This window comes from Lottia gigantea (assembly GCF_000327385.1).
Source record: "Lottia gigantea unplaced genomic scaffold LOTGIsca_9, whole genome shotgun sequence".
NCBI classification, from domain to species: Eukaryota; Metazoa; Mollusca; class Gastropoda; family Lottiidae; genus Lottia; species Lottia gigantea.
In genome coordinates, this window is record NW_008710950.1 from 3,037,985 (window position 1) to 3,063,284 (window position 25,300).

The 25,300-nt window shown below is 33.0% G+C and overlaps 2 protein-coding genes across 2 annotated transcripts; both read left to right on the forward strand.

Annotated features, from left to right (window-relative positions):
* The first annotated feature begins 6,718 nt into the window (after window positions 1–6,718).
* LOTGIDRAFT_229821 (hypothetical protein) lies at window positions 6,719–13,100 on the forward strand. Its single transcript, XM_009068350.1, has 4 exons — window positions 6,719–6,881; window positions 8,246–8,416; window positions 9,476–9,574; window positions 11,158–13,100. The coding sequence occupies exons 1-4, from the start codon at window positions 6,759–6,761 to the stop codon at window positions 11,311–11,313; spliced, it is 549 nt and encodes a 182-aa protein (XP_009066598.1). The 5' UTR covers window positions 6,719–6,758; the 3' UTR covers window positions 11,314–13,100.
* Window positions 13,101–18,842: 5,742 nt separating this feature from the next.
* LOTGIDRAFT_155836 (hypothetical protein) lies at window positions 18,843–20,038 on the forward strand (the record flags this gene model as incomplete). The annotated part of the gene is made up of 2 exons (XM_009068351.1): window positions 18,843–18,859; window positions 19,456–20,038. 2 exons carry the CDS (start codon window positions 18,843–18,845, stop codon window positions 20,036–20,038), a joined length of 600 nt encoding a protein of 199 aa, XP_009066599.1.
* Between the last annotated feature and the right edge of the window lie 5,262 nt (window positions 20,039–25,300).

Sequence of the window (25,300 nt, forward strand, 5' to 3'; positions counted from 1 at the left end):
TGCCCAAACGATAAATGAATACAAAACGGCTACAAGAAAAATACAAGAAAGGATTTATGTAGACTCAAGTAGCTAACCGTATGATGTGAAAATCAAATCGGTGAAAGCATTTTTTTAGCCTTATCAATGAATTTCTGTGAGGTAGTTTACACTTTCCATTTAGGCTTTTTTAAGGCTGATATAGTTAAACAATCATTTATACAGGTAGGCTAGTATTTTGGGTATTGTTGACCTTACACTGTTACTGTATTGAACTGAAGCGATTAAATAGGTTAACCTGCCTAATACTGAAATTAGACATTAGACGTTATCGTTGTGACTAATATTATAATCATTTACAGAAAGGAGGAAACTTTGCAGTTTACATAATATGAAATTTTTTGATGTGCCACAATAATAAGTTAATTATGATTAAAATTGATTTGAGTGAAGTTGTCAACTACAAGAAGGTACGGTATTGATTGTGGATAATAAAATTATGATAAAATATATTTGCTTACAGTGATATTTTGTTTTTCGTGGTCATGGTTCACTGTATTATTGAATACAATCTGATTAAATCTAGTTAACCTATTTTGGTTTAAGTCTTTAGCTTTGTAATAGTTTGATTTTTTGCATTCTTTCAAAAGGCCATATAATGTGTAATAAAATAAAATGAGTATGTATACAAACCATTTCACAAAGTTTTTTATTGATCCAAATTAAGTTGATTCAAAATGGTAGATACTAGAGCTGGGTAAAAGGAATGAAATAATCGATTACCGTAGCTAGAAATTTATAATTTTGATTATTGATTATCAAATTTCATATTCGATTATATGTCAAAGTAACATTTTTCCCACTGTATGTGATAACAAGTACGGTAGTAGTCTCTTCTACATAGCGTACCCACAATAAACTATAATAACTGATTATAGCAAGAATATACTTTTATGACACAAAAATTACCCATGAAATTTTTGCATGTTGTTAATTAAGTATTTACGGGATTTCTCAATTCAGTTATATCGAATATTAAGCGATTATTGATCGTTAACCTGCCATCGATAATCAATCTCAATTTATTAAATGATACCCAGCCATAGTAGATACCATTCATCACAACATATGGTTAAATATAATCCAGCATTTTTCACAAACTCAAAGACCCCCATTCCTCATGCTTCCATTAGGAAGCTTTGTACTCTCAAATTTAAAACATGCTGGACTAGGATTATTATTTAGTTTAAACTATAATAATTAAATTACGATTCCGTTTACACGGTATCACACAATTTAAAAGGATAACAGCGGTCACGTGCATTCGGTATATATCTGTAAACAAAATGAAAATATAAGCTTCGCCCCTAAACGGACTACTTTTATCATTGAGTTTGATTGACGTGGCCACTACACGGCGTCAATGTCGTTTCTTCGAACGTCAACAGAGTCGAAATCGACATCACTGAATGATAAAGGTATTTTCTAAATTCCCCCAAATGTGCACACCATAAATTCCAACAATATCATGAATTCTAAACTGATTTAGAATTCGTCTTTCAATAATTAAACTTCAAATTTGGCCGCTCCGTCAACTTTCATGTAGTAGACAGTAGTCTATAAATAGGTGACCTACTTATTGCTGATTGGCTGTTCTCTAGGAAGTCTTTATTGTTAGCATCAGTTCATTAATGTTATGTTAAAATGTTATGTATTATGCGCAAATTTAGTGCCTTAAGTTTTTGTTATATTACATAAATATTTAGACACTTATTCAAGTTGATTTAATTATAAGGAATGACCTGAACATTTTTTCAGTTTATTGATGTATAAACACAGAAAAAACCTGTGTACACTTATATATAAACCACTACGCGGATTTATACAGTGTACACAGGTTTTTTCTGTTTATACATCGATAAATTGAAAAAATGTTCAGGTCAGTCCTTAATTGTTAACATATGTTGCCCTCAGCCACTGTTGGATAATGAATAAGATTAAGACTACAGTTTTGATCAGATTTTGATGCAACAGATGAAATGCGTACATCATATATATATATGAATATCACTGATATTTTGGCAAGTTCACTATTGACAAATTTCAATGAATTGCCCTAGCCAAAATTTGCAAGGTCAAAGGTCATTGATCTAGGATGTCCATTCATTATTTGATCATTAATGGCCGACGTTACTTACGCTTTATTTACAGCCGTCCGAAATTTTCAAAACTTTTAATGCTCATATCCCTTGTATTTGACCTTTGTTGGCCTATTGACCAGAACAAAAGTTATTGTGCTTAAAGAGATCTATCCAAAATTATCTTCATTTGTGTTGTGCTGATGGTTTCTTCCAGTTTTACAGCTATTCTAAAATCGACTTTTTATGTTAACACCTTGTGTTTTTTCACTACCGAATGTTAAATGGTTTATCGACTTTTTAATACAGCTTTTCTTTTCAGAAATAATTCCCACTATGACTTTAAAATGCAACGTTTCGCACTTCCTCAGTGCCTGTCCGCAATGTTCTAGTTTTTTTTTTTTTAGATTTTGCCATTTTCTTTGCCAAAATGAATATAGGATATAGTCTTACCCACTAACCCACTTTGATGAAACTTGGTATGCTTATCTATATTTGTTTCAAATTAAATTTTTCAATGGGCTTTTTGTGAGTTACACCTATTTTCCCTGTCATAGACTCTCAGTTATGTGAGACAAAAATGTATCAAAAATTGACTTACAAGTATTCAATAGACTACAATTTTATATTTTTTTTGAAAACCGCTATTTCAGTCGTATGATTTATTATAATGATTTCTGAATTTACACAATAATATTGTTGGTTTATAAAGTAATAATTCAATTGTATGTTTACTATTCAAACAGTAAAAGAAAGTCATTCATAGTAAATTGGACCTTACTTCTATACCAATTTTTTTTATGGCATTGGTAACAGTGATTTGTTAGTCATTTCATTTTATGGTGATTGTTGAAATAAGCTTACTTTATAATTTTTTTCTGTACAGAAACTGTTATTTTCCAATTTCATTGATTTGCCATAGAGATTTTTTAGCCCTAGAGACAAGGCTTTTTTTAAAATTTTCAATGGTAGTTTTGCAATAACTAAACAAACCTTGCCTAGATTAGTCTAGAAGATGAAGTATTAGGTGTATTTTGTGAAGTAGATTATACCTGAGTGATGTGTTATATATATATATAATACTGTATCTTAACTGGTACCTATTTGTGGTGGTGTGATGTGATTCTTGTTTTAGTATAAAGTTACACTTACAGTATGGTAGTAGGCAATATAATAAACCATTCACAGTATTTGTACTATAGGCTAGTGGTATATAGGCTGTTTCACCTAATGTAATGCATAGATGATAGGTGCGGTCTTGTTATTCAAATGACTAACATGTGTATGTGTATTATTCAAGCTTGAATGAAACAAATTGCACAATAAAATGATCAATCTGTTAAAAGGAAGGTTTTTACCAATATTAGATTAATTTCATATAAATCAAAGTGTTATTTGTTCTAGGACTTAAATATTTACTACATGCATTGACTTAGTGAATAAATCTGAAATATAGGGCGTTTTAAAAATAACACAGGTGTGTATTTGTTGTTGAATTGTTTTAATGTATAGTATTTCATCTGAGAGTTTTAAATGGTTTGTTTGTATTATGTGAGTCATAGTTTTTAGTTTCTGATTCTATTGATTGTATTAGCAAAACCTTTTTTTCCTAGAGTTAAGCCACAGACTGTAGAAGGTCAATGTTCCATTGAAGTTCATCCTTCAACCCAAATGCTTTTGAAAAGTCAAATTCCATAAACTTTATTATACATCTAAGAGGTTCACTAAAAGGATCGCAAAAATGACTAGCCCATCTGCAATATCTGAGCTAATCAAGTTACCTTCTCCTTTTGAAATTTTTAACAGCTAGTACATGTTTGCTAAGATATTTTAATCAGTGTAGCACTTCGAGCGGATGGTTCTGATGTGGAAATAATTATGCTGTTCACTACCATTTTGAATCACTTCTTTGACTTACTGAACCTTACTAGTACTTATAAATCAAATTTTAAGCCATTTCAATGCCTTTAATTGTGAAATTATAGAATTTTCCAAAATTCAACTTAGTATTCATGGAAGATATTCAAAATGGTTGTGAACTACTTTTGCGTGTGTTATTTCCATTAAAGATCCATACGTAGTTTCGTATGGCACATAGATTGATCTAGTGGTCTTTCTGTCACAATTGAATTTCTCCTTTCTATTGGGTGAACAATATTGAGTTGAAGGATATTGGAGGATATATAATAATGTGCTATTGATAAAGAATAACAACTAGCCACCTGTGGCAAGTCTGTTTTAATAATATATACTATAATAATGAGTACAGTTTGTATTAAATGAGTGGAATTATTGGTAAAATGAGATTGGTCTTGCTTTTTATACGCCCACATGAAATGGGGGGCGTATATTGTCGTCACCCATATCCGTCGGGCCGTCCGTCCACAATTGCTCGTAAACACTCTACAAGACACAATTCTTGACGGATTTTGACAAAACTTCATATGAGTGTTCGTAATCACCCAAGGATGAACCCTATTGAAAATCAGAAGAATCGAAAAATATTTAGTATGTATAAGTTATTGCCCTTGTTCTTGAAAACGCGTTCAATTTTTAGCTCGTAAACACTCTAGAAGGGACAATTCTTGACAGATTTTAACGAAACTTGGCATGAGTGTTGGTAATCAGCCAAGGACGAACCCTATTGAAAATCAGAAGAATCAAAAAATATTTAGTATGAGTTATTGCCCTTGTTCTTGAAAACGCGTTCAATATTTAGCTCGTAAACACTCATGAAGGCACAATTCTTGATGTATTTTGATGAAACTTGGCATGAGTGTTTGTTATCAACCAAGGATAAACCCTATTGAAAATTAGAAAAATCAAAAAATATTGAGTATAAGTTATTGTCCTTGTTCTTGAAAACGCGTTCAATTTTTAGAACGTAAACACTCTAGAAGGCATAATTCTTGATGGACTTTGACGAAACTCGGTGTGAGTGTTCGTAATCACCCAAGGATGAACCCTATTGAAAATAAGAAGAATTGAAGAATATTTAGTATGAGTTATTGCCCTTGTTCTTGAAAACGCGTTCAATTTTTAGCACGTAATCATTTTAGAAGGCACAATTATTGAGAGATTTTGATGAAACTTGGTGTGAGTGTTCGTAATCACTTAAGGATGAACCCTATTGAAAATCAGAAGAATTGAAAAATATTTAGTATGAGTTATTGCCCATGTTCTTGAAAACGCTTTAAAATTTAGCTCTTAAACAGTAAAAGGCATGATTCTTGCTGGATTTTGACAAAACTTGGTTTTATTATTCGCTGAAGATTGAATATTTGCCTTCTAGAGTTTTCACGAGCTAAAAATTGAACACGTTTTCAAGAACACGGGAAATAACTCATACTCAGTATTATTCAGTATCGCTCTAAAGAGTTGAAAAGAAGTGTATGGCTGAAGGCTGAATATTTCATACTGGTGATTGTTACTGTACTGCTTAATATTTTTATTCAAAATCAAAGCTGCTAGTGGGTGTATATTACCTTGCCTGGCAAGCTATCTTAACATTCAATTGCAGATAATTCTGGACGGACACACTTGGATTTGAAAGCTAAAATTTTTACAGTGAGCTTTGAACACTATACCTGATTGGCTTAGCTACAAAATTCTCAATTCTGAGACCAAAGTAAGATTGGTGAATAAAATGGCTTACCTGTCCCTTCAAGACAGTTTGATCAAGAGGATTAAATGAATACAATCCTGATACAATACCAAACTTTTCAAAGCAATAGATATTGAAACTCATACCCCCATTCTGTGCTTACATAACATTTTCATTTTAATAACTTTATATTTTACATTTTAATGACATCAAATTTCATCTTTTTACATCATTTTACATCATTCACTGATGACTTCACTTTGCAGAGTAACCCAGACCTCATAATTTTTATGAAGTCATTATTGTAACAGTCATTTACTGTTTTAATTCTGTTGGTTTTGGACTCCCTGAGGAAGTGTGTTTTTAGGCACACAAAACGTTAGAGGAATAAATGGCTTATTTTGACAGAAGTTTTGTTATGTGAAGCCACTTTATTATGTGATCGAATATTGTCGTCACCCCTGTCCATCCATCAGTCCACAATTGGTTTGTGATTGTGAATACAATAACGGCTTCAGTTTTCTGATTTGAATAAATTTGGTGTGATCATTTCTATTGATAAGATTCTTGTCAGGTTCATATTTCGTGATTATTTTTTGATTTCAATCGATTTTAATGAAATTAATTTCTTGTTAGATCTTGATGAGATCTTGGCCATGTTCGATTTTTCAATGAACATTTTTGAATTATTGCCATTAAAGTAGGAAATATTTGTTCGTGAACACTATAGAGATTACTGTTTTTATCTGATTTTAGTGATACTCTTAAATTATGTTAAATTTGACTTGTGAACGCAATAAAGGTGACAGTGTATGTAAGAATTTAGGAGATTTTGTGTATTGGTTTAAATCAACAATATCTTCAATAATTTTTGATAGGATTTACACAGATCAATATACTAGAAATTTTTCAGGAACGTGGGCGTATCTTCCTGAGCAACCACTTGTTAGATTGTTTTATTATTGTGATACATTATGATTTATCGTTTGATTCTTTTAGGTGAGATCTAAAGAGTGAAGGCAGCAAAAGAGTTCAAAATGTCAACAACATATGAACAAACAACAGTCACGCAATCATCATCATCTGGTGTTGCTAGTAGTATTAGACCAGATGTTCTCTATGTTAAATCTATACCTGGTATCCTTAAAATAGTAGAAATGGTAAGCTATTTACTATATATATTTTTACATATTAGTAATTATTAAGAAAATTGTTCACTGATATACAGCATTTCTTTTGCCATGTAGGGTCAAGATTAGGATGTTTGTATGAAAGTACAGGTGCCTTGTCACTTTTGGTGTTTTGCTGAACTATTTTAAACACAAAACCGTTATAACCTTTATAAGTGTGCAGACATTACCTGCTTTTTATACGCCCACATGAAATGGTGTCAGTGTCATGTTGGCATTTTTATACGCCCACATAAATATGTGGTCGTATATTATCGTCGCCCCTGTCCGTCGGTCCGTCCGTCAACATTTCTTGTGAGCACTATAGAGACTACAGTATTTATCTGATTTTGATAAAACTTGGTGTGATACTTTAGATTGATAAGATCTCGATCAAGTTCGAATTTGACATATTTTCGATGAACACCTTGAAATTTGTTAAAAATAATTCGTGAGCAGGATTGAAGCTACAGTTTTCAACCGATTCTGATGAAACTTGGTGTGATCATTGGAATTGATAAGATCTCGGACAAGTTCTAACTTGACGCATTTTCGATGAACAGTTTTTGAGTTATTGCCCTTGACTATGTAAAAACACGTCAAAATTTGTTAAAAATAGTTTGTGAGCAGGATTGAAGCTACAGTTTTCAACCGATTCTGATGAAACTTTGTGTGATCATTGGAATTGATAAGATCTCGGACAAGTTCTAACTTGACGCATTTTCGATGAACAGTTTTTAAGTTATTGCCCTTGACTTTGTTAAAACGTGTTGAAATTTGTTAAAAATAGTTCGTGAGCAGGATTGACGCTACAGTTTTCAACCGATTCTGATGAAACTTGGTGTGATCATTGGAATTGATAAGATCTCGGGCAAGTTCTAATTTGACGCATTTTATTATTTCTGACAGCTGCCAGTGGGCGTATGTTACCTTGCAAAGCAAGCTATCTTCCACACTTTCATGCAGCTATATTTGACATGTCCCAAGACTTTCATAAAAAAAACAACAACGAACACTCTATCAAAACATGAAATTTGATTGACTGGCGGTATCATCAAACTGATCAATGTTCAAGAGGCATGTCTTTAGACCACAACTAATGTGACTTAATTAAGAATAAAAGCTAATAAAAAACTGAATGAAAGTTTGGTCTAGTTTAAATTAGACTATACATTACCATACTCTTATTAATGGAAAACATATATTGGTTTTTCAACTGACTTCTCAAACATTTGAGCAGCCCCAAAGGACATTTCATGCAAAAATCATAACCCCTGCCTTTCATACAATATTGTTATTTTGGGTTTTGTTAGTAAGCAAATTAAAAAAATTGTAACATTTCCAATATTTTTCAGATACTATGTCTTATAGTTTTGATATGTGCATCTGTTGGTATGTGGTGGTTAGGTGGTGGAGGAGGCTGGGTACAATTTGTAGCAGCGTTGGCATTTGTTGTTACAATTATATTATTTATTTTTCATTTTATGCATATTATTGAAAAATTACCTGGTCCCTGGGTGCTTATTGTAAGTAGTTAAATCTGTTTTTTACTCCTTTCTAGATTTTGCTTTCTCCTTATGCAACGAAAATGCAGTGAAAGCAAATTTCTTTTCCATGAAGGCCCAATTAATTTTTATGATTCATTTCTACTAGAATACCAGAATTTGATCATATATTAGAATAGTAATAATAAATAAACTTACTTCTTAAATTACATTAGAAGTCCTTCTATGTAAGAACTCCTATTTCTTATGGGAACTCTTTTTAGACGCCCACATGAAATGGGGGCATATATTGTCTTCACCCATGTCAGTCTGTTGGTCTGTCCATCCACAATTACTCTTAAACAATTTAGGAAAGACAATTTTGACGGATTTTGACGCAATTTGGTAAGAGTGTATGTTATCACCCAAGGATGAAACCTATTAAAAATCAAAAGAATCGAAAAATATTTAGTATGAGTTATTGCCCTTTTTCTTGAAAATGCGTTCACTTTAGAAAGCACAATTCTGGATGAATTTTGACGAAACTTGGTGTGAGTGTTTGTTATCACCCAAGGATAAGCCCAATGAAAAATCAGAAGAATTGAAATATATTTAGTACGAGTTATTTTAGCTTTTAGCTCATAAACACTCTACAAGGCACAATTCTTGACAGATTTTGACGAAACTTGGTGTGAGTTTTTGTAATTACCCAGGGATGAACCCTATTGAAGTTCAGAAAAATCAAAAAATTCTTAGTATCAGTTTTTGTCCTTGTTCTTAAAAACGCATTCAATTTTTAGTCTGTTAACACTCTAGAGGGCCAAAATTGACAGATTTTGACAAAGCTTGGTAATATTATTCAGTAAGGCCCAAAAAAGTTCAAAAGAAGTGCACGTGTATGACTGTAGGTTGAATATTTCATACTGGTGATTGTTACTGTACTGTCAAATATTTTTATTAAAAATCAAAGCTGCCACTGTGCATATATTTCTTTCCCTGGCAAGCTATCTTCTTTTATATTGGATATTCTAATGTTTAAAATGTTTACTTCTAAATTAACAGAACTTGAGCTCCAATTTTGTTGTTGTTGATATTTTCTAGGAATTCATCTTTTACATTGTTATCACCATCATGTGGTTGATTGCTGCTATTGTTGCTGCTGCTAGAATAGGAGGACATGGATCTGTTATTGCTACAGCTGTAAGTGAATATTTTGAGATGTGCTTCAATACATAACTAATAATAATTTTTACTTTGAATGATGATATATATGACATATGCATATATTCTTGAAAATCAAATCTTGCCATAATTAATGTGTTTATATATGACAGTGGCATGATACCTGTTAGATTGAAGAGAATCTTCAAATTTTATTTTAGATAAATTGCTCTTCGAACATGATATACGGAAGGGATATCTGCACTTTCAGGGTCGGACGTAAAATGTCACTTTTTATTGGAGTTGCTCCAACACACTTTTGGGTTGTTAGTTTTTGAGAATATCCACTACGTTGCAGTTTTTGAAACTGTTTCAACATTTATTTGGGCATATTGTTCAAATATGATGGTGCAGTCCATGTCCTTGATGAAATATGTTCACAAATTAAGATTCTCTTACATTTCGTGTTAAAATGGCAGTATGCAAAATTTTTAAATTTTATCTAAAAGGTTGCAATTATACTACTTATACTAATATTTCTACTTAATCAAACTGAATTTGTTTTAAAAGGATTAATTGAAAATGGAGATTATTAATTTAGCAGTTTGACCTAGTTTTAGTGTTTGACTTGATATTATTAGTTGAAAACGTTACCATATGTAAGAGACATATTTCAGCTGCTCGGGTATATATTGTGTTACTGTTTGGCCTGTAACCCGGCCGCTAGGGTTGAAAGGGTTAACTACATACAGTAGTTTTCTGATAACTATAAATAATAATAATAAATTATGACCTACAAAAAAAGCGGAATGCCCCTTTAAATAGGTCTTCTGTACTTGCATATTACATTGTGGCTATAATACAGTAAGGTAATGAGAACTAGAACTGAAGAGAATATTTTTGTCCATTAGAATACATTAACATTAAAAGTGTAAAGATTTAAAATAGTATTTTATATATAGAACAGAATGATGATTAAATGACTAGAACCAATTGAAACAAATTTTATTTCTTTTCCGAAGTATGAGTGTATTTGTAGTTAAGATATTACATAGGAAATCACTAAAGGAAGTACAAATACTATCGTCATACAATTTTTCCTTTGTCATTCTTGTAATATTAAGTTTTGTTAAAATCTGAAGGTAATACCTTGTATATCTTGAATTAATGCTAAAAGACATTACCGAAACATTAATTGAAAATATTTCCACATTATTTTTGCTCCTAAATTTCTATGTTGATTAAAATTTGTATTATTCTTCATAACTAGGTCAAGAATGTTTTGGGTAGTTTGCTATGATATTGGCACTGTAGAAATAGAGTTATTGTCCTTGTCTTTTACCTTTTACTCATATATTGTATTATCTCTTATTTACTGAACATAAATGATTATGACGTAGTTGTTGGGAGGTAATTATGAGTTAAGCACTGAGATGCAACTCATTAACAAGGAAGCAACTAAATCATAAGATAACCAATAATTGGCCTTTTTTCCAAGTATAAAGAGGCTAATATAATCGTCTATTTAAAGTTAAAGTCAAATACATTATCCAAATTATAAGCTTACTATTGAAAGATTTTGAAATGTTAAAAATATCATTGATATTCTTATTTTTCTTCAGTTCTTTGCTTTTGCTGCCACAGCTGTGTATGCGGTAGATACTTTCTTTATGTTTCGTGGATGGAAGGGTGGTGTAACTACAACAACATCATCATCAACTGCTGGTGGTACAACAACTACAACAACCACTCAATATGAAACTAGAACCCAATATTAGAACATTTGGTATGATAGATATCAGCTCTGTGCCTCATTATATATCTGCCAACTACAATTCTATTTTTCTTCATTTGTTTCATTTGTTACAAATTAATTTAATTAAAGTCTAACTTCTTAAACTGCTACTTGATGATGTTTTAATTCCTGAAATAATGTTGTCATTTTTGAAAATCTGTAATCATAAATCAATTTATCATTATCAATAAGAAACTTTAGAGGAAAACATGCAAATTAATGAAACTTCTTTGATTGACCTACTTGGAGTTTATGATATATCTTGGCGTTAGACTGACTGTTTTATCTATAATGATGATGTACTCTGTAGTTAATAAAGTTAATAATTTTAGAAGTAGAAGAACTATGTATTGTAGTAATGATGATAAATTAGGGTAGTTATCATAGTTAGACAATATACTCTCTGATCTCCAATTGATGTTACTATTTCTAAGTCTTCAAAATATTTGGACTGTTTGTTAGATATTGCAGGATTATGTTGGTCAGTTTCATCCATTGCCAAACTTCATTAATTTTTAATCTTTGTATTTAACTTTTTTAATATGCTGGGTGTTTTAATGTTGTTTTGATAAAGGGACATAACCTTGTGTAGCTTCAAGCTGGGTTGTTTTATTTTTCTTTGTTGATGTTTTTTATTTTACCACTCAATATAATTTTCTGAAATGTTGAATAGCTTGAAACACAGGGTTGAAGTAGGCTGAAATTAACTTTGATTAAAAGGAAAATTGCATATGATGTTCAAAACCATGTGACAATGCTTAGATTGGGCCTATAGGCCTACGGTACAGAATTTGTGAAAAAGATCAGTTTGAAATCTTGCCAATCAACCATAGTGATTTAGTATTTTAAAGGATACTACCTCTTGGACATGGACATAAAATGTAAAGTGTCAAATTTGATCAACAATCAGTTGGACTAGTCAAGTGCCACGACTAAAGAATAAAATATCTATACAAGACGATGTTTTATCCATTAATCAAAATTATTATAGAAACACGATTTTATGTATGTTTCAAAATTGCTTAATTTAATGGATTATTACATAGTTTCATGGATTTATTGGATTATAAAGAGATTCTGTTTAATTATGACAGGAGGTAAGTCCACTGATGAACAAAGCCACTTTTTGGCCAGATTTAACAATTTCAATTATTTGGTCATCCTTAAAGATGGTATGCCTTTAATACATGTAACTAATGTTATTTTATAATTGATAGTTTTTATATCTTAGGGTCTGGTTGAAGTTTTTGTTTTTTTTTACGTGATACTATCTACATACCTCTCTTATGTTGATATATTAACATATTATTCCACTTTATAAATAGCAATTACTTCATATCAATATAGATATACATATATATATTCTTGTTCTATTCATATCTGTAAAATAATTTAATGCAATTGGGCATACAGTAGAAATAAAATGCTTAAGTTATCTATTTTTTTTAGTAGTCCAGTATAAAGTGCCTTTAACGCTCTTCCTCTGAATTATACTCTGTGGAGATGAGTGAAATTGCACAAATGTTTTGGTTTATTAATTAACAACACACTTTATAATTTCCTTTATACTTGGATGTAGATCTCTTCTACTTTTGTTTTTTGTAACACTAGTTTTTTTAAATTCTTAGAGCTTATTAATTTTATTGCCCAGCATTGATCTGATATCTGATTTTTGTTCATTGCGTACATTTTCTATTTGTTTATATATATTCTACATAATCAATGTTATGTTTTATTATACTGTAATAAATACTATTCCTAGATATAGAGCTTTGGATTTTTCTGTTATTACAATACCAGATTTCTTTCAGATGTTAAAAGACGCCATAGGAGTAGTTCTAGGATAGAGTAAATTAGGTTAAGAAATATAAAACTGAAATCTTGAAAATGTCATTTTATTGACCAGCTGAATGAAAACTCATTCGTTGAAAATCATGCCAATACTTCGCGCCTTGGGACAATTCTCAAAAAAATAACCACAGACGTCTGACATTGCAACTGTGAGCAATGCTATAATTGTCCCTGATATGTAGAGCAATCAGAAAAACTTCTTAACATTGTTTAACACCCGCTGGGTTTAAAGGGATTGTGAAGTTAACAATCCCTTTAAACCCGGTGGGTGTAAAATTCCGAATTCCCGAAATGTCCGAATTGGGTCAGAAAAGACGAAACAATCGGAACTAAATTTGCGCCAAGGGAGATACTTTCGACAAAAAAAAGTGTCCATTGAATAATAGCGATTATGTTTATTAAAAATCAAAAATATCAATTCATAGACGGCATTATTATAAACTAGCACGATGTGCACGAAAAATAACAAAAAGAAATTGTGATTTGACCAAATGAAAGCTTTTAAAAATATTCGTTTTTTGATGAAAAATGTTTTGATTTCCGAATTTGTGCACGATCTTTGGCGCAAATTTAGTTCGATTTTTTTGTCTTTTCTGACCCAATTCGGACAGTTCGGGATTTCTGAATTTTACACCCACCGAGTAGTTGACCTTACAACTCTGAAGAATACAGTTGTGGTCGAACTTGCATCTTTCAAGAATGCAAAGTCAAGAAGACATAGTCAATTATGTCAATAATCAAGATTCATTTTCGAAAAAGAAATTTTGAAAGTTTACTTTTTGATTGTGGTGAAATAAAGTTTGAAAAGTATGAATATCTCTATTTTGCAATTAGTAGATTGACTTGTTGATTTTAGAACGGTGTATTTTGTTATCGTGTATAATGTTGAAATATGATTTTGTCGTCCTTGTTTACAAGTTTGACTTTGTGAAAACCTCTGGCAACGACCCCCTCAATACTTATACAGCCGATGTATCAATTGGATGCGCACTGTCTAAGAACTGTTCCCACGGCTCTAGTAATTTTTTTGTTATACATATAATTCTACAGCGAATTGTCAACAAATACAGAACTGGACATGAGACACATACAATAATGTTGGAAGGAGAAAGCCCTCATGGCTAGTAAAGGCCTGGTATCCAACTATCCAATAACCAGTATTTGGCAAATACAGAGAATTAGAAAGGACACAGGATATTTGTATGAAATAATATCTTCGGTGGTCTTTGACTGACTTCGGCTGTGAAAAGACTAGTTGCTTTTTAAGCACACAATGGTGCTGGATAAAGATTTTGGCTCTATGAAACACTTTAGTACAACAAGTTAAGATATCCCTTTAGAAAAATATATTTTACAATTAAATAATATTAAATACCAGCTCTGGGCCTATTATCCGTTCGTATTTATATACGCCGAGAGGATCTACTTTAATCGGCTGTTCAAAGACGGATTGCTCACCCGGTAAATTGGAATCGTCTCAGAGATGAAAATGAAAGAGAAATTCGCTGCCACGTGTGAGTAGATTCTAATATTTAAATGAAACATATTTTTATGGACCTCCCCAGGAGCTTAGTTTTAACTTCAAAACAGTATTGGCAGTCGTATTTATAATTACTTTGCTAAAAATAACAAGTTTTGTAAATGTAGAGTAGCCTACTAGTACTAAAGCCTGCCGCAGACGAGAGCAACTACTCAATCAATGGCCACATCAAGTTCTAAATCACATTCTGGCTTTATCATTTTTGTATGAATTGAAATATTAATCTCCAAATATTGCTGAGAGTCTTAGATTGTCTTTGGGTTGATGAAAATGCCAACCATTGAAAACAAAATTATTTGAAACTATGATTTTACAGAGGGAGATTTTCAGTTCAAAATTCTGATTCCCGACATTGCCATCAATTTAATCCAACACATCAACAATATATTTACTACGTTTTCATACCTATTAATTTACTCTTTAAAGGTGTACCGTATTCATGCTACTATACCCCTGCCCTAAAAGACGCTCCCTCCCTTTTTTTTCAGCCAAAAAAATTAAAATGCACCTACCAAAATCTCAGCTGGAAAACTAAAACATTCACTAACATGACTAATGAATGAAATATACATTCTATTCCTGCTAGGCTTGAACACAATTAAACATAATGTTCTGTCAAATCTACATTAAAGCATTTACACTACAGTGTACTCTGTGTTATCCAACATCTGAGTATTCCAACATTCTGTGTAGTCCGACATCTTTTTCTGGTCTCGATTGATTTCCCTCTTATGTTAGTTGAAAACCTCTCAGTATTCCGACTCTCTGTGAATTACGACACTTATAAGCGGCCCCGACACTCCTCAAAATCCAACATTAAAACAAGATCGCTGGTTTAAATTCTGCTATTTATTCACCACTAATGATCTCGCTTCAAAATCAAGGTCATTTCATTTATTTTGTATTTTTGTGTCATGTTTTATCAAAATTATCAAGCTATCATTGTTATATGTCTTATCGTTCCGCGAAGTGTGTCCCATATTTATGTGCCTATGAATAATATACTATACTGTAAATTATATTGCATACCATTATCATAAAAGTTATAATGCTGATTAAGTGAATAGATAGTGAACAGATAAATTTGGTAATATTGATATGAATGCCTAGTGAATTTGGAAGATAAGATAACAGATATTGAAGTGTTCTTGTGTATAAAGCAACAATGAAAGAAACACAGACGAAAAATAGGTAACAAATTTGATTGTTTTCAGCAAAGACCTCTATTAGTATTTATTACATAGTACATTGGTAAAATAACATTCTTTCACATGATTTTGTCTTTGTCCATGTGAAGAACACCTCACACGTAGTTATATTAGTCAAGCGGCATAAACCCCAAATATGAAGTTATTTTGCATTTTGTGATAAAGCACCAAATTTGGCATAAAGTTAATTTAATATGTTTTTATAAGCCCACGTGGAAATCAGGACGTATATTGCCGTCGCCCCCTTCCGTCCGTCCATCCATCTTATCTTGATGAAACTTGGTTTGCATGTTTATATTGATCAGATCTCGGTCAAGTTCGAAATTGGTAATATTCGGATGAACGGTTTCAGAGTTATTGCCCTTGACTTAGTAAAAACGCATTAAATTTGGCTTGTTTGCACGATAGAGGATGCAAATTTTATCTGATCTTGATCAAACTTAGTATGCTTGTATATATTGATGAGATCTCGGTCAAATTTGAAATTGGTAATGATCTGATGAACAGTTTCAGAGTTATTGCCCTTGACTTAGTAAAAACGCATTAAATTTGGCTAGTATGCACGATAAAGGCTGCAATTTTTATCTGATCTTGATGAAACTTAGTATGCATGTATATATTGATGAGATCTCTGTCAAGTTTGAAATTGGTAATAATCAGATGAAAGGTTTCAGAGTTATTGCCCTTTACTTAGTGAAACACGTTAAATTTGGCTTGTATGCTTGATAAAGGCTGCAATTTTTATCTGATCTTGATGAAACTTAGTATGCATGTATATATTGATGAGATCTCGGTCAAGTTTGAAATTGGTAATAATCAGATGAAAGGTTTCAGAGTTATTGCCCTTTACTTAGTGAAACACGTTAAATTTGGCTTGTGTGCTTGATAAAGGCTGCAATTTTTATCTGATCTTGATGAAACTTAGTATGCATGTATATATTGATGAGATCCCGGCCAAATTCGAAATTGGTAATAATCGGATGAATGGTTTCAGAGTTATTGCCCTTGACTTAGTAAAAACGTGTAAATTTGGCTTGTATGCTTGATAAAGGCTGCAGTTTTTATCCGATCTTGATGAAACTTAGTATGCATGTATATATTGTTGAATTGGTAACAATCGGGTGAACGGTTTTAGAGTTATTGCACTTGAATTAATTCAATGCGTCTAATTTGACTTGTAGGCCTGATAGAGACTACATTTTTCATACGATCTTGATGAAACTTGGTATGAGATCTCTGTTAAGCTTGAAATTAGTATAAGTAGGATGATTGGTTTCACATATTAAACCATTACAGACTTTGTTACTTTGTTATCATTTCTGACAGCTGGTAGTGGGCGTATGTTACCTTGCCTGGCAAGCTATCTTTGAGTTATTGCCTTTGACTTAGGAAAAACGCGTCAAAATTTGTTTGTGAACACAAAAGAGACTACAATACTCAACTGATTTTAATGAAATTTGGTGTGATCATTTATATTGATGAGATCTTGGTCAAGTTCCAAATTGACAATCTTTCGATGAACAGTTTTTGAGTTATTGCCCTTGACTTAGGAAAAACGCGTCAAAATTTGTTTGAGAACACAATAGCGACTACAGTTTTCAACTAATTTGAATGAAATTTGGTTTGATCATTTATATTGATGAGAGCTTGGACAAGTTCGAATTTGATGTTCCAATGAACGGAATTGCTCTTGACTTAGGAAAACGCGTCAAAATTTGTTTGTGAACTCAGAAGAGACTACCGTTTTCAATTGATTTTAATGATACATGGTGTGATCATGTATATTGATGCGATAATTTGATGTTTTTGGATTATTAATATTGATTTCTTTTAAATTTTGTGGTATTTTTCTGCATAAATAACTGGCAGTAAATATATATATCATTGAATTCAAAGTAATAACATTTCTTTGATATGAGAAAATTCATACTTTAGTCACTAAAACCTGTTTTATCATTTCTGACAGCTGCCAGTGAGCGTATGTTAGGGTTAAGTTAGGGTTTGGATATGGAGCCACTTGAAATTCTACCTGCATAAGACGCCATTTTGAATTCAAAATGTCGACCATCGAAAATATTTGTTATTGATAGTTCTGGTCAAACAATCCAATGGTTTATGTTTCAAGTGGCTACAGCTGCGGCTGTATTGTATTTTATGTATTGTATTGTATTCCCCCAAAATGTACAATTAGCCACCAAGTTCATAGCTGACATAGATCCAGAAAAATAGCGTCAATTATAGTTTTTTGATGGTCGCCATTTGAAATTCAACATGGTGGCAGTTGTAGCTACTAGAAACCTGCATCGATGTATTCCTTGAACCCTAAAATATACAATTAGACACCAAGAACGGGATTATAGCTTATAGATCCAGAAATATAGACAATTATAAATTTTTGATTGCCGCCATTTTAATATTCAAAATGGTGTCTAACGTAGGCGGAATTTTACAGAGCTCTATATCCCAAAATTTTCACACATATTAAAGTAACAGTATGCCAAATTTGTTGCTTGTATCACAAAATGCACAATGGTTTTGCTATGCCGCTGGACTAATAAACAATTTTAAATAATTGCTTACTAACTACTACTAGAATATGAATCCTTCTTTCTCTTTTTGTTTATATTGAAATCTTGTATCCAAATTGTTGAAGAAAATTCCCGCCCTAATACACCTTATGTGTAAACCCTGAATCTCTACTCCAATAAAATCTCGACTTATAGTCACATGAACAAAAACTTGTAATTTCATTGGATACTAAATACTTACGGTAAAACCATGTACATCACCGATACTCTCGTGTAGCCTGAAGACGTGATGACCTCTGCCTTGTAATTGAATATAAGGTAAGGTTTTTCGACATATCTTTGTGATTTTATGCTGAATTTTGGTCCATTCACCTTATATCTGCGAATGTCTGGATGCGACGGGTAAATCTAAGAATTGACCATTAAGAACGACATAATTACAAATCTATTGAATTGATTGTAATGAATTTTACACTTATATTCAAAACATGTTAAACTCTGTCCATGGGTTGTTTTTTTTTTGGATGTTTTCCGGACATACATGGTTTTGCAGTAATCTTTCAAATTGTTTTATCGGACATGCAAGGTTTTACCTAAAGTAGTACGTCACCAGTATGTCATTCGATATGAGCCAAAATCAATTAGATATGCACTAGGCTCTTCGTTATGTAGAATATTCTCGTTCCTCTTCAGTGAAGTCAAAATTTAACCCAGATTTGAAATAAAGCTGCCCTGAAGAGGATTATGTATCTAAAACAGTTTTGGAAGCATGCATTTATCTTTACTGAATAAAGAACTGTTACTTTGTAGATGAATCCTCAACAGTTTACCAGTAACACATATTCAAGGGGAGACGCCTGTTTAAAATTGGCTTTACAGCAATCAACAGAAAATGGCAAAAAATAATCTTCCCAGACTTTGAGATTTGCATCTTTGTTTGATGGCGTCAATGGTTATGTAAAAGATAATAGATCGTCTTCTGTATTTTTGTTTGATAGTGCCAATGATTCTGTAAAAGAAAATACCGGAAGATCGTCTTCTGTATATTTGTTTGATGGTGCCAATGATTCTGTAAAAGATATTAGATCGTCTTCTGTATCTTTGTTTGATAGTGCCAATGATTCTGTAAAAAACAAAAGACCACCTTCTGTATCTTTGTTTGATAGTGTCAACGATTCTGTAAAAGATAATAGATCGTCTTCTGTATCTTTGTTTGATTGTGCCAATGATTCTGTAAAAGACAATACTGGTAGATCGTCTTCTGATTTGTACGATTCAACTGATACTATCACTAATGATCATCATACACCTGAGCTCAATGGTGGTCCATCAAAGAGATTGCATAAAACTCCAGAGGTTCTTTACATGCCAAATAGTTATGGAGATTCCAAAGATTTCGACATTTCCGATCCTAAAGATCCCGAATGGGCACCACAGAGGAAAGAACCTTGGGTAATTCCTAGTGCAGACCCATCAGACAATCATGGTATTGTAGAGCTAGCATGTCATGAACATGCGTCGGATCTAGATTTTAGTGGTGTTGAAATTGACAATCCTGAAGCTGATGGTAAACAATCTTAAAAAGGGGTATCTCATGAAAACAGAACTATTTGGCCAGAATGAAAGTTGAGCAGTATAAGGATCTCAAGAAAACTGAAATTAGAAAACTGGAGTTTTGTATTACCAAAAGAAGCAAAGGTTCTTGGACTGCGTCGCTGCTTGAAATCATGTGAAAAAAATAAATTAACGCAATGTAACGATTTTTATACGCCCACATGGAAATCTTTCGATAAACAGTTTTTGAGTTATTGCCCTTGACTTGGGAAAAACGCGTCAAAATTTGTTTGTGAACACAATAGAGACTACAGTTTTTAACTGATTTTAATGAAATTTGGTGTGATCATTTATATTGATGAGATCTTGGTCAAGTTCGAACTTGATGATTTTTCGATGAACGGTCTTTGAGTTATTGCCCTTGACTTAGGAAAAAGGCTTTAAAATTTGTTTGTGAACACAATAGAGACTACAGTTTTCAGATGATTTTAATTAAATTTGGTGTGATCTTTTAAATTAATGAATTCTTGGATAAGTTTGTAGTTGACGATGAACGGTTTATTAGTTATTGCCATTGACTTAGGAAAAACGCGTCAAAATTTGTTTGTGAACACAATAGAGACTACAGTTTTCAACTAATTTTAATGAAATTTGGTGTGATCATTTATATTGATGAGATCTTGGTCAGGTTCGAACTTGATGATTTTTTGATGAACGGTTTTTGAGTTATTGCCCTTGACTTAGGAAACACCCATGAAAAATTAGTTGGTGAACACATTACAGTTTTCAATTGATTTTAATGAAACATGGTGTGATCATGTATGTTGATGAGATAATTTGATATTTGGGTTATTGATATTGATTTTAAAAATTTGGTGGAATTTCTCAGCATAAATAACTGTCAGTAAATTTATATATCATTGAATTCAAACTATTAAAATTACTTTAATATAAGCTATCTTTCAGAAGTTTAGTTCAGAAGATAGGTTTAGTATTTTGAATGGATTTTGGAGCTTGGATTGGAACCAAAAGAAAGTTTTTATTTCAAACAATGTGGATTTGCATGCACCTGTGGAAAGGAAATAACCAGAAAACACATCAAGACGCACAAGAACTCTGGTGTACTACCTCATGAAGGATGATTCAAGAGTTCGAGAGTTCAGATGTTGCTTTCAACACTTAGTATAGGAGAATGGCAATTGTTAAATTGGACGAGAACCTCCGTTAAAGGTGATAGCACACATAAGTCTTCTTTTCTGGAAGCAAAAACAAACCGTAAACGTAACTAAAACCAACATAAAAGGAATGTTGCCAAAGTATTCATTGAGTCACTACCAAAGTTACCTGTCGTTCCTCTACATCCCGGTTATATCTACAGCCTGATTTACAGTCTTTTAAAAGACTACATGATTTGTATAAAGAATTTTGTGATAGTAAAGGTGAAAAGTATTTGTCCGAGAGAGTATTTAAAGAGGTAGCTGAAGACTTAAAAGTGTCATTATTTCATCCAAAGAAAGATCTGCTGTGGTCATGATACAGGTAATGTGAACGAAGAAGGGTATTTAAAGCATTTAGAAAAGAAGACAGAAGCAAGAGATGAGAAGATCAGAGATAAGGGAGGGACGTGTAAGGTTGTAATGCTAGATTTGCAGGCAGTGATGATGGCGCCATCTCTACAAGCTAGTGCCATGTATTACAAAACAAAGCTAGCATGTCACAACTATACTATTTATGATCTGGCAAAGCGTGATGTTTGTTGCTATTTTTGGCACGAATGTGAGGCAGAATTGGGTGCGAATCAGTTTGCCAGATGCTTGTATGACTACATTTTAGTTTTGGTGTGGTCAGGTCCTGATTATATATAGCGACGGTTGTGTTTATCGAAATAAAAAATTGTGTGTTATCAAATATGCTTTTACATTTATCTGTTACAAAAGGGTTGATAATAATACAAAAGATCCTTGAAAAGGGCCATACACAAATGGAATGAGATAGCATCCATTCCACAATAGAACATGCATTGCGACATCGACCTATCTATGTTCCAGCTGATTATGTTGATGCAATAAAGCGAGCTCGATTAAATAAACCTTACACTGTGAAATACTTTGATCACTCCTTTTTCTATGATTTCAGCAAGATTACTATTCCTCCATAAGACCTGGTGTAAAAGTTGGTGATCAATGTGTTACTGACTTGAGCGTTCTAAAATATTCTCCCTATGAAATAATACGATTTAAAACTAGGTATTCTGAAGACTTCTGAGAATTCCCAAGAAAGGCAAAAAACATTTCTCAGGTTGAAACAGAAATTTCGAAATTGTACTTGTCAAGTATCAAAATTAAAGCTTCAAAATCCAAACATAATCAAAAGTAATCCCAGTCGATTATCACGGATTTTATAATTTTTTGGAACATGATTAGGCAAAATCGGTAACAATTTGATTTCATAATGGTGTTTTTTCTCATAATGGTCAAATAAATAATAATAGTGATTTGGTTCTATTCTTTCTGTTTTTCTAAGATGTCAATTAGCTTTAATTATTTAGTTCATAATTGATGAAACAATTGAGTAAAAATGAAAGTTAAGAGTGTCGTCAATGTCAGGACAATAAATTTGGCGTAAAGATAACACATGGCATCATTGGTTTTTACAAAACAAAAGTCTCGAGTCGACGACAATCTTAACTTTCGTGATACATTCATATCAAATTATACCATGTTTACAAGAAGTAAACCTCATTATTATTAAATTTGATTCTAATAAATAAAACTATTTAAAACCACGTTTTTAGTGCTAGTTTAAATGTGATAAAACACGTGTCTCTCAGATTTTCAGGGTAAAACCACGTAAATCAAATATGTATCCGATAGATACTGTTAAAAACACGTAAGTCCAGAACGAGGCTGTTTGTTGCTGGTGTGGATATATGAAATATATATATGCACATAAATCATGCCACTGAGTACGTCAGTGCAGAATATGAAGCCACTATCCCAAATACTTACAAAAATATCCAGTTTTTATCGCTTCCTGAAAACTTTCCCAAATCGACTTACGAGGTTTTGACTCCCAGACGACGATATGTCTCTGACTTTCTTAGACGATATTTGCTTTCAAAGAACATAGTTTTCCCAGAGATTTTCAACGAAATCAATGAAAAGTCGTATATTTTTAGATTTTGACAAAACTTTGCGAAATTGTTTATTATCACTCAAGGATGAACCCCATTGAAAATCAAAACAATCTGAAAATATTTGATATGAGTTATTATTGTCTTTATTCTTGGAACCATGTTAAATGTACAATTATTTAAAGATATTTATTAAATGAAACTTGGTCAAATTGTTCAGAATGGATCAAGAATGAAGCCTATCAAAAATATAAAAAAAGAATGGCTAATTAGTTAGTCCTTTTTATTTGAAAAGTGTTTGTTTCTGGCTTGTAAAGAGGAAAATTTTTGGATGTAATTATTAATTATCACTTAAAGGCCATGGTTTGCCATTTTCAGAGGTTGATTTAGGTCTTGAATATAATATAAATAGTCTTCAGAACTACAAGAAAATCGCATAATCGCTTCAAATGCGGATAATTCTGTACACACATGAATTTGAATGCTCAACTTTTGACAGTGCTCTATTTCTGAGACTTATGCTATATATTTTACTGGGAAATGTAAAAAAGATTTGTAACGTCATTATTTTGATAGAAAGTCATGTTATCTATTAGAGAACCCAGGTAGACAAAATTATATCGAGTTCTCATCTTATGAGCTGTCACATATCAATGTCAATTCAATGTTATATAATAAACGTGTTATAATTTTTATGCAATTAAAGTATATTTGTACTGATGTTTGAAATGTGTCCAGAATATGAATCAAGTGGTTATTACTTTGAGGTCAAAGGCCCCCTTCCTCAGGGACAGACAAAGCGTAACAAAGCTCGACCAAAGTGTCAGGGTCGTAATAGATTGTTAAAAACTTTGAGCAAAGAGGGACATTCGGCAAGAGCGCCAAAAAAATTAAAAATTTCAGGCGCTCTGTCACGAATTGATTAAAGCGCCGAGAGCGTATCAAAGCTTAACAAAGTTCAGCAAAGCTTGACTCAAAGCGTAGGAAAGCTTAACAGAGCTTTATTCAAAGCGGGGATCCCAGTCTTCACGATCTGTCACCACTTGACACGCTTTGTTAAGATGTCTCAAGATTTGCTACGATCTAGCATGAAGATCTGACATGCTTTGTTACGCTTTCCCATGAATTGAGATGCTTTGATCAAGGATTGACACGCTTTGTTACGCTTAACAAGCTTCCTCATGCTCTGTCACGCTCTCCTATGATACCCAAGCTCTGACTTCAGAGCTGCGACTTGAGTACCACTCATACATGACTACGAAGTCCATAGGTCCTCATTGCATTGTTTCAGAAAAAGTATCCTGAACCTGAAAAACTACACAAAGATGGGACCCAAGAGAGGTAGAGGAGCAGAAAAGATGAGCCAGAGAGGGACAGGCAGAGGCCAGGTGGCTGAAAGGTCAAGGTCTCCAACACCATCCCCATCAGAAGATGAAGCCATGCTGGTTTCAGAGCCAGAGCAGCCACAGTCTCACCCTGCAGGGGGTGATCACCCAGACATCACTGCAGCAGCCTGCAAAAAGCATAAGAACATACCATATTACTATACAACATTGACAGATGCGCAAAAAGAAGAGGTCATTGACTGGCTAAAAGACAATCCCTCCATCTACGCAAAGAGACTGACAGATTATAAAGACTTGAAAGAGAAGCTATGGGAGAACAAAGCTGCTGACATGGGTGTTTAGGTGGCAGACCTCAAAACCTTTTACAAGTCCAACCGTACCAAGATGACCCGCATCAAAAGGACTGTAGGGAAGTCGGGTGATGGTGCTGAGACAGTCGAGGACCTGTCTGCCATGGACAATTGGGTGTGGGAGAAGTTCTCCTTCATCAAAGACCACATCGAAACTGTGAAACAGAGTCCCAGTCTACAGAGCCCTCCTCTCGGAGACTCATCACAGAGTGGTGACTTGAGGCGAAATCTGATGGAGTTTGTGCCTGGCAAGAAAGGTGGTCCGTCCTTCTTGGCCAGACATATAGGTGAGGGTCTGGCACAGCTTCCTGGGGACATCAAACGGACCACAGAGATCAAGCTCATGGAAGTGCTACACGGGGGACAGAGGCAAGCTGAAGAGCGTCAGGAGAATACCATCCCATCCCATCCCATCCCATCCCATCCCATCCCATCCCATCCCATCCCATCCCATCCCATC

Excerpts from the sequence above, each read along its gene's own strand:
- LOTGIDRAFT_229821 (XM_009068350.1), top strand. The coding sequence starts at position 6,759 with ATGTCAACAACATATGAACAAACAACAGTCACGCAATCATCATCATCT. Across the intron at positions 8,417-9,475 it reads CTGGTCCCTGGGTGCTTATT|GAATTCATCTTTTACATTGT; the intron begins GTAAGTAGTTAA and ends GATATTTTCTAG. Across the intron at positions 9,575-11,157 it reads GATCTGTTATTGCTACAGCT|TTCTTTGCTTTTGCTGCCAC; the intron begins GTAAGTGAATAT and ends ATTTTTCTTCAG.